The following is a 10,615-nucleotide window of genomic DNA, read 5'->3' as shown; positions in this document are numbered from 1 at the left end:
GAGAGGGTACGCAGTGTACCAAATGAACACTGATTTTGAAAGAAGGGTTTTAATTAGCTTCTAAAAAAAGAAACTGTGGTGTTGCGGTGGTGGGGAGTGAAATGCAAACATTTGGTTTTTATATCAACTGAGTTGATACAGTAGTTTGGCCTCTGTAGAGGGATTGAAAAGCTGTGGTTTATAACAACGAGAAAACCAAGGGTATGATCCTATCCACCCCGCAAATGTCCAGAGTACATCACCTTGACGAGTATGATCCTAACATCGCAGTCAGTGGTTATAAACTAAAACGTATTAAATCTTGGAAACTGCTTGGAGTTCACATCAATGAACATCTTAAGTGGGACGATCACATCAAGCACACGGTATCTGGTTGCTCCGCCACTGTATCAATACTAAGAAAACTGTGAAATATCTCGCCAAATGTGAGCTTAGAAAGCAACTAGCAAAAACATTGATTTTGTCAAAACTAGATTATGCCGATCTGGTTTTTTACCCTCTACCACAATTCTTACTTCGCCGTTTGCAACGAGTTGAATTTGCTGCCGCAAGTTTTGTACTCGGTCACTATGTTAAGAACTTTCGGGATGTACTTAAGAGCCCATGACTGTAAATATCGAGAATCGCTGGCCAGGCTAAAAAAATCGAAAATTCTGATAATTTGTCAGAAAACCCCTTTGGGGAACTAACTTCGAAAAAAATATTTTCAACTTTCAAGAATCTGTAGTTTTCGAGAAAATGAGGAAAAACGCCGAGATAGCGGTTTTTACCTAATTAATTATGCAAAAATTAGAGTAAAAATGACCTACTTTATCGCGTCTGTACCGAGGCAAGATTCAAAGCTATAAAACAGAAATATTTTTGTTTAAAAGAATTCTATCTTTTCTTTCTAATCCATGGTATGTTTTAAATCATAAATATGATTTGGAATTTTTTACGGTTTTTTAAAAACTACCACCAAGCGCACTTTTTAAAATGGCTAAAAAATGAGCAACTTCAGAGGCAAAAACCTCACCTTGGTATGTGTGATACCTAGCCAAAATGTATACTAGGACAAAGTTCAGCTCTTATATTAACAGAATATGAAATAAAAACTCTGGGTACTCCGGATTCGCCTTTATAAAATAAAAAGGTTCGTGACCACCAGTGGCAAAATGTCAAATTTGCATAAGTCAAATTTGTAGAGAAACGATGCCGCCTGATTTTTCTTTGTAGTTTCGGGAAGTGGTATATTCGAAACGTAGGAGAAAGGATGAAAGCGACTTTAAATGAAGCTAAAGAAGGTTGGTGACACAATGTGGCAAATTTGCACATAAATGCATCTGCATATTCCTATCGTACACAAGGACGGGTTTCAATACTGTTAGCATCACGCAATATTTGAGGTTTGAAATAGCATTACCAAGAGAATAGCTAATGTTAGATGTTTTGTAATTTGTATGTTAGCTCTTCTTAATTGTACATTATAAAATTAAGGTTGCTTAGCAATTGTTGAGGGTCCACAATAGGGTTCTCAAATCCCATGTTCCCGCTTGTTTTTTTCTCTTAATCCCGCTATCCCGCCTCGGTTTACGTCCGAATCCCGATCCCGCCCTATTTTTTTTGAAGCGTTTCTTGCTTTCATCATACAATGTTTAAGACCAACCTTTTTGAAATAGGAGGCTTGGATGTTTAAGGTTCTTGACTTAGCCATTAGCGACCGTAACTCTATTTTCTGTTTTGCTTATTTGTTTATTCATTTTTTTCTGAGCGTATCAGTACTAAAAAGACGGTTTAGTTCGATCTGAGTTCCGGCCATAACAGCCAGTTGAATCGGGTAGAAGGATGTTTCGATTTCTTTACTGCTAGATTCCATTAGGCGCGATGAAGCCAATTGTCTACGCTAACTACGGGTCATGGAAAATGTGTATGAACACAATGGTTGCACAGATTTATAGTTAATGTTCTCTTTCAGATATGGAAACATAAACCTGGTATGAAATCGAACAGCACAACCAAATGCAAACAACCCCCATGCAGAAAGTTTACTTTTCCAACCGTCTTGGACTTGGTCCTCGATTCTTGTTTAAAATCTCTTTATTTCTTCCATTCTTAAATCCGCACAAATATAGGTTCGTGTGACCTGCAATAGTTTGCAAAACAGTCCTTTTTTCTCACGGTCGGTTTTAAAAGGTGCCAAAATGTAGTCACGACAAAACTTAATTCCCGTATTCCGCTACTTTTCCCTTACGATTCCCGCTTCCCAACCCAATAAAAATAGGAAATCCCGCTCCCGCTCATTATCAAAACTCCCGCTTCCCGCTCCTTTTTGTTAGCTCGCATCCTGAATATCACCGCAAAAAAAACCCAAATCCTGCATCCCGCCAAACCTATTGTGGACCCTCATTGTTGTTGGGTGTTGGAGTACTGTATTCTGCAATTGCGTGACCGTTGTCAAACTCAGCACAGTCAGACTTTATTTTTACCGGTAGGATAAAAAATAAGGTGAGCTTATGAAGTGTGTAAAGAAATATTATTCATGTCTGATAACTTAACGTTACTTTATTCACCTGAATGAATTTCGCGGTCATACATCTTTCTTGGAGTGGGCACATGCTTTTATGGTACCGATAGTTCATTTGTCAAGGCATTTTGGGGGATTTGCCATTAATAACACTATACATCAGACCCTGTAAGTTTTCAATAAAAAAAAATCCGAAATAGTTAATTTTCTCAGTAGTTTTTCAAAGTTATATTTTGGTGAAATTGCCATGTCTCGCATATTAAAATAACGTAAGTAAAGACGAGATTAAAGTAATCAAAACTTGAACTTGAACTTTATTTTTATTTAAACACGGTAAATCTATCAGATAAAATAATAATATTAAAAAAATTACAATCTGCTTTAATCTATATAAACATGCTCTAAAAATTTAAATAGTAAAGATAGAGAAAATAAAGAAATTCTGCTTTACATAGATGCCGTGTGCGTTTTATCGATTCAGTCAAAGAAATCGCGACAACCATTTCGAAAAGAATTAAGTGATTTTGCTTGCCGCAATTCAGGGGGCAAGCTGTTCCAGATAACCGCACCATTATAGCTAAAGCTATTTTTCAAGAAATTGGTGCGGGGCAATGGAACAGCTAGTTTGTTTTCAGAGTTCCTTAAATTATAAGGTGGATTATATTTAGTGAAAAGAGAACCAAGATAGTCGGGCGCAAGACCATGTATAGATTTATAGACCATGGTGGCCACTTGTATTTGTCGCTGAGTATCCAACCGTTTCCAGTTGAGTTGCTCAAGAAGAGGATCAGCGCTTGTGTCATAACTGGAGAAGGTTAGAATACGGGCAGCCCGGTTTTGCAACTTTTGGAACTTATTCGAAAGACTTTTGTTACAATGCCCCCAGACCTCGCAGCAGTAATTAAAGTACGGTTGAACTAAGGCATTGAAAACGGACTCCAATGTGGTTCGATTAACAAAAGGCCTACAACGTTTAATTACTCCAATTCCCGATGCGATTTTCTTGGCTATTTTTTCAATGTGCATATTCCATGAAAGGTTTTCGTCTATATGCACACCCAGAGATTTAACCGAGTAAGCTTGTTTAATTATGTCACCACCTATGATTAGTTTAGGGGAAGTATCGTAAGTACCTAACCTTTGTACCTACCTAATCATTGCCCCCTTTCCTCTCTTTTCTGAAATTCTTCCACCTGCTCTTTCTGCCTCTTCACTGTTCGTGCGTTCAACACTATTAAGTCCAGACACGATTTCGAACACCCAAAGATGGTCAAAGATCGCCAAGTGGACCGACCCGTAATTGTGCTATTGATTAGTTGAAACCTTAATTCATTCATTTCAATTGTCCTCTAATAGAAAAAGTAAATCAGATGGAGGGAGTACTGCCGACACTGGGGTCGTTTTGGTGTTTTTTTTTTAACCATGAATATCCTTCATGAACCCAGTTAGCTTTCCATTTATTCAACAAGGTTGTAAACTGATCAAAATCAACAAGGATGGATTTTTCCACTGGTACCTCATTTAGCAAATTTTCACCTATCTTCATGTATCTTGAGAGAGTTACACACACACAAAAAGCAACATTTGGGGTAAAAAAATCTACTTCCAATTTTTCTATTCACCTTCTATTCTCTACAGATTAATTAAATGTCCCTTTCCTGAAAAGTTAGCCAGCCAAACTTCCTTGCAAAACAAAGATAGTGGGAAGACGATCAAGTGCCGGAGCAACAGAAGAAGAAAGGCAAAGGGAAAAAAGAGAGCGGGAGAGAAAGATCGATATAGGTTCGAAAGAGAGGTCCAAATTTTGGCTTCTGTGAATGCTCCAAAAAAGCTTCTAAATTAGTGTACGTCCAATTGAGCAGTCTTGTGTGGCAAATCTCTTTTTCAGCCTTTCCCATATCAAGCTAACTGGCTAGCCTGCATAACAGGCGTGCGTTTTTCAGGCGAGCGAAGGCAATTAAGCCCGAAGCCGGAGCGAATGCAGGTGAGGAGAGCCATTAAGGGGTATGTCTGGGGCGGAATGCAAAAAAACAATGGTATGTGGACGGCCGTTGTTTTTTCTACGTCTTCCCCGTCGTGCTTGTCTGCGCTTCTCACTCACTTCGCGCTTGCCTTCGCTCTCCTGCAAAAACGCGAAAAAAAATAATGCCTGTTATGCAGGCTACTAACTGGTTGAAAGCCGGTCCAAAAAGGAGGATTTGGTCAAAAGGCGGGGTTTTCTTCTACTAAAATGGGCCGTCAAAAAAGAGTTAAAGGGGCTATGCCAAGCCAATTGCTAGTTCATTTTAAAAAGCTAATATGGTCTTCATTTCGCATATTATTAAATTTAGTTCCAAAAATTATGGTCCAGTTTTGTTATGTAACACTATATTTAGGCACTGAAACTGTTTCCTGTCGCTTTCTGTTGCTACTGATGGCCCAGCATGGACATGGACAAGTTTCTTTGAATGCATCATCCAAAAAGATATTTTTGGCTAGTGCTCCCTGATAAAATGATATCTTCTTCATACCCCACATGTAACTCTACACTGAACATTTTTTGACTGGGTAAAGGCAGTAAGTAATGACTTTAGCACAGAATCAACCTAAAACAGCAAATATACTGATTTGGGGTCTTCTTGACAAGAACTGTCACAGGGAGCCCAGAACCCCCGCTTCACACATTGACAATCTGTAACCAGCTGTTGTCATGTTTCGTTCCTGCGGATATATAATATTAGATACCGTCCAAACTTAAGGACACTGTAATTAGAGAGCCTGCTGCTAAGAGGGAATATCTAAATAATGGATTTTTTTTGCCTGGTATCACAAATGGCTAGAGCTAAAATTTTCATGGTCAAAATTCCAAACCAAGGAAAAAATGTTTTTCCGTAATTTTTTGGGTAACGGCACATGTTATTCAGCAATTAATTAGCCCCCACCCCCTCGCATATGCCATAGCTTAACTCTTGTTTCCCTTTGTCTGAAGTTCTTTCCTTCTTTACTTTGGGAAACGGTTAGGCGTAAATAAAACTGCCGATGCCACTTTCTTACCTCACTATGTTATTTAGCTCCTTGGTCGCTATCAACCGTGACCCTGTGAGCAGAGGCCCTTCGATCTTCCTAGATAAGTCGGGAAGAGGAAGAGAAGGGTAGCTATTAACTAAACAGTGATTCGATCGGACGTTCCGGTGTGAAGGCACGAGCTGGGACATTGCGGGCACTGACGTTAATACTCCTGAGCAAAAGGCAGGTATTTCTTTAAACAAAACTCGGAAAAACGTAGTCAAGTTACGCCTTTACTCTGCGTCGCCTTACTGTCCGGTTAGTAAATGGTACTTACGTGGATATAAGTTCGTTGCCGCATACTGCGATAGGCCAGGGGCGTCAAGGATGACCTTTCTGATACTTCTCTTTTCAAGATGATGCTACGTTTTGCAAGCACTCGACATGGGTGGGAGTTGGTATAGAGTAGCTCAAAAGCGGTGAACAAGGAGTCTTATCTTCCATCGACAAATCCTAGTTGCATCGTCATGAAAGGTGATTTACTCTGCTGGAGTACAGTTGAACCTCCATGTGCGACCACCTATCCAAAACACCAAAACCCACTCAGTTAGGTCTTACAGTTGGAATCTCTCCTGAAAGCGCCCGCGACCACTAATTGGGGCTGACTGTTTAATGATTTTACATTGTTTTTAACCTCTTGTAAGCGACCACCTGACGAGTTTTCTGATCTGTTGTGGTAGGAACAACCACAACATGGAAAGGTACATATCGTAACTTGGAAATTGCATGCAATAAATTATCTGTCTTAAAGTAGATGTGTCCAGTTTTCTTCTCAAAGAAACCTCCTGTGGTTCGATTCTCGTAAGAGACCACCTCCCGTTAGCGACAACTAAGTCTGCGCATTTTGGGTACGGTCGCTTTCGAGAGGTTCTACTGTAGTCTCCTTTTCCAGTTCTCCGGCGGCGTCGGTTGGAACTTGTTTTGGTTCATGGGTTTCGCACATAGATTTACACACTAAGGCGCAGCTACATTATTTTTTGAAATCATCAAATATCATTTTGTATTTGAAGGAAAACGCCCCTTGGTAGGTGGTACAACTCCGCGATGACCTAAAAGAGGCAGTTTTTGCGGGAAAGATGTTTCGGATTCGTTTCGGAGGAGAGAAACCGCTGGACCGTATGAACTACGATCACTTAGCTGTTTCCTAGGGCCTTTGGTAGCTGCCTAATTATACCTCTATTTGTGAAAAAGTAAAGAAATTAACTAAGGGACGGTTTGTTGTTTGTAATACGTAGTAAAAAAAATCAGATTTCAACATCTCTGGCAAGAAAATGCTAACTTCTAGTGCGTGACTGACAGGCATGCAAAGTTAGTATCCCTTCTAATAAACTACTGAGAAACAAATGATGTTGCGAACAGCGCATTGTCTGTTCAAAACAAAGTTGCCATAAAATTTCATAAGGAGAAAAAAATCAGTAAAAGAAGGCGGAGCTGCTCGAGACGTAGTTGCGTGACATTGTTACTCTAACTGTTAGTTTATGACTTCCTCTCACGCAGTGTATCCCGTTCGCAAAAAAACCTAAATAAACCTAAAAATAAAATTTCAAGGAAAATGTACCTACCTATTTTAGATATACCGGAGGCGAATTTACGATGATACATATGGATGCTAATACAAGGAAGTCAGGAAAAATTAGTTTACATAATAATTCGGCGCTTTTATATAACGCTTCTTCGAGGTCGTTTATTATTATTATTTTTTGTGAACGGTTAATTGATGGTCTCAATGGGGTGGTAGCTTTTACGGTTATCGGCTAAAATTTTGGCTCTTTTACGGCTATCGGTTAATTTTTTCCAATTACGGTTAACAACAAAGTTAAGAATTAATTTCTTTTGTTTCAAGGAGTTAAATATTAATAAACCTGTATTTTTTGTATCTTTGAAGCAAAATAAAGGTAGGTCTTAAGATCATCTCGGGATGAAATAAGCCATTCTTTTGAAAAATTTTAACATTTGATAGATCATACTTTTTATAAAGTATTCCACTTCTAATATTATTTTACGCACGTACAAATGTCAATAGTCAATTTAAAAATAATCTTTGTGAAAAAGCAAAAAAAGCAGACACCTAAACGCTCAACTCAAGGCCGGGGCACGACATTCATTTAAAACAGAAATGGCCGTTTTCACACTAGAGGCAGATTATTCGGGTGAGACTGGTTATCCGTTTGATAATTCGCGTCAGATAGGTAATACGTCTTTATTTGGAAATGGAATGGTTTTAATTTTGAATCAGAACAATCCTCCTGGCTTTCTCCGTCAATTTTGACGGACAATTTAATTGAAGATGGATTAACCATTTCAGATAGCCTGTGTACAGCTGCCACCTCCCTTCAGAAGGAGGAAGGGAGAAGGAGTGTCTGTGGGGGAGGGGGTTAGCTAGTCTCAGTTGGATAATCCATTTCTAGCTCTAGTGTGAAAACGGCCAATGTAAAACAATTCCCGTGTCCAGTGTTTTCAGTGATAGCGAAGGACTGTAAAGAACGACTGTCCCGTTGCCTTGTCCGGAGGCCTCATTATTCCGCGCGGCTGATGCGTTTCGGGTCACGTGGTCCCAGCGAGTTTTTTTTATCAGATACGTCACCGAAATGCCTTGACCGAGATTGTGTGGGAAGACGCCGTAGCGTCAGAGAAAAACAGGGAATTGTGACATGGAATTCACAGTTATTTATCGGCGACGTGTTTTACAAACAGTGACATCTCTGCGTGTTGCTAGTATTTCGAGGGCACGACCTCCTGAAAATCTCAAATATCAATCCCCAGCAAGAAGCCAGATTTTCGCTATGCAAAAAATTAGTGCCCCGAGAGAGCGGCGGCGGAAATGGAGCCCAGGTCTAGGTCAACACCTAAAAGCTAGGCGCTTGGCCTAACGTGCGTACGCAGTCAAAGTAGCCGGGAAATAAAAAACGCAACCATAAGTGAGTTTAGCACCTTCCTTAAAACTAACAAATCTAGGGAACAATTTCTTTTACGGTTAACTCTTTCTTACCCTATTTACGGCTAACGGTTAAAATTTTTCCATTTTTACGGCTATCGACTAAATTTTTGGCCGTTTTACGCCTATCGGTTAACCCCATTGAGACCCTCTTAATTACTCTGATATTTTAACATAAACTTTATCAAAAAACTTTTTCTTGCTTCGTGATGTTTCCGAATATTACATACTGACCCTGAATTGAAACAAAACCGGCTGCCGCAACATTTCTCTACAAATTTGACGTATGCAAATTTGTGACATTTTTCCACTGGTGGTCACGAACCTTTTTATTTTGTAAAGGCGAATCAGGAGTACCCAGATTTTTTATTTCATATTCTGTTAATATAAGAGCTGAACTTTGTCCTAGTATACATTTTGGCTAGGTATCACACATACCAAGGTGAGTTTTTTGCCTCTGAAGTCGCTCATTTTTTAGCCATTTTAAAAAGTGCGCTTGGTGGTAGTTTTTAAAAAACCGTAAAAAATTCAAAATTAAGTTTATGGTTTAAAACATACCATGGATTAGAAAGAAAAGATAGAATTCTTTTAAACAAAAATATTTCTGTTTTATAGCTTTGAATCTTGCCTCGGTACAGACGCGATAAAGTAGGTCATTTTTACTCAAATTTTTGCATAATTAATTAGGTAAAAACCGCTATCTCGGCGTTTTTCCTCATTTTCTCGAAAACTACAGATTCTTGAAAGTTGAAAATATTTTTTTCGAAGATAGTTTCCCAAAGGGGTTTTTCTGACAAATTATCAGAATTTTCGATTTTTTTAGCCTGGCCAGCGATTCTCGATATTTACAGTCATGGGCTCTTAAGAACTTTGTACCCGAGTTGGCTCCTATAATCCGAGATATTTATAAGCAGTCGTTAAGGGAGGGTATATTCCATTTCTCCTCAAATCATCAATTGTTAGTCGTCTTCCTAAGGTGATCCCTCCTAGGGCCATTGAAAGTGATCTAAGACCGATTTCGCTTACGTGTACATTAGTGAAGGTTATGGAGGGTTTTACTTGCATGCAGAAGACTTATACCCCTACTGGATGACAAAATCGACCATCGCCAATACGCTCGCAAGAGGCATTCGACAACAGATGCCCTTTTATACAGGCTGCAAGCTGTCTATGAAGCGGTGGATAGTGGTGAGGCTTTTGCTCGACTGTTCTTCACTGATTTCACAAAGGGATTTGATCTTATTGACCACATGACTGATGCAAGAGCTGGCCAAACTAGAAGTCTATCCTGTCCTCCTGAAATGGATCGCGCCGGGCCTTCCTGACCAACCGGTAGCAAGCAGTTAGAATCGGAGGAACTCTGTCAGATTAGCGAACTCTGACAGGAGGAGTACCCCATTGGGACAAAACTAAGTATAATCGTTTTCGCAGTTATGACGAATAAATTCTTGTGTGACTGGCACATACGCATTAAATTTGTCGACGATACCACTGCTTTGAAGATTATTCCAAGGAACTCTATGTTTGCTTAATGTCGTTGCTTCGGAAATCTATAATTTCGCGATATCTCATAACATAAAACTTACTCTTTACTATCAGCAAATTAAGAGCGTATCGATTTCAAGAGGAATTACTTGACCTTATAAGATCCTATCTGTGTGATCGACTAAATTGAGTGTAACTAGGTGCTATTACTAGAGAATCGAGTGGAAGCGGACTAAGAGAGGCAATCCTCAGAGATTGGCCCTAGGCCAATCTCTGTAACATCTTCCAAGACGATTTGACAAATGTAATTGATTCATCTCTCTCTATATATACGCGGATGACCATCCAGTGTATGAAATAGCGGGGGACCCTAGAAACAGCTAACAACAATCTAATAAGAAATGCCAATAATAAAACCTCTGGTTTGTATGCTAGCAATTTTCAAAAAGGAAACCCCAGTAGATACCAAACTATGTCTTTAATACATAACAGTACAGTAAGTGATATTCCATTACACTTTCAAGGAAACACCAGCTGGCAGTCTTAGTTGTTAGGTGTCACCATAGACGACCAGTTGAATTTTAATATTCATATTAATAAAATATGTAAGAGGGCGAGTCAAAGGGTCGGAGTAATGATGAGGCATA

General features: G+C 39.3%; 1 protein-coding gene across 1 annotated transcript; it reads right to left on the bottom strand.

The window, feature by feature from the left end:
* Positions 1 to 2,980: 2,980 nt before the first annotated feature.
* Positions 2,981 to 4,049, bottom strand: LOC140923348 (uncharacterized). Its single transcript, XM_073373474.1, has 2 exons — positions 4,020 to 4,049; positions 2,981 to 3,649 (listed from the first exon to the last, which is right to left on the bottom strand). The coding sequence occupies exons 1-2, from the start codon at positions 4,047 to 4,049 to the stop codon at positions 2,981 to 2,983; spliced, it is 699 nt and encodes a 232-aa protein (XP_073229575.1).
* Positions 4,050 to 10,615: the final 6,566 nt, after the last annotated feature.

Source organism: Porites lutea, chromosome 1 (genome assembly GCF_958299795.1).
Source record: "Porites lutea chromosome 1, jaPorLute2.1, whole genome shotgun sequence".
NCBI lineage: Eukaryota > Metazoa > Cnidaria > Anthozoa > Scleractinia > Poritidae > Porites > Porites lutea.
The sequence above is the reverse complement of the archived record's forward strand: the minus strand, read 5'-3'. Positions and strand labels throughout refer to the sequence as shown.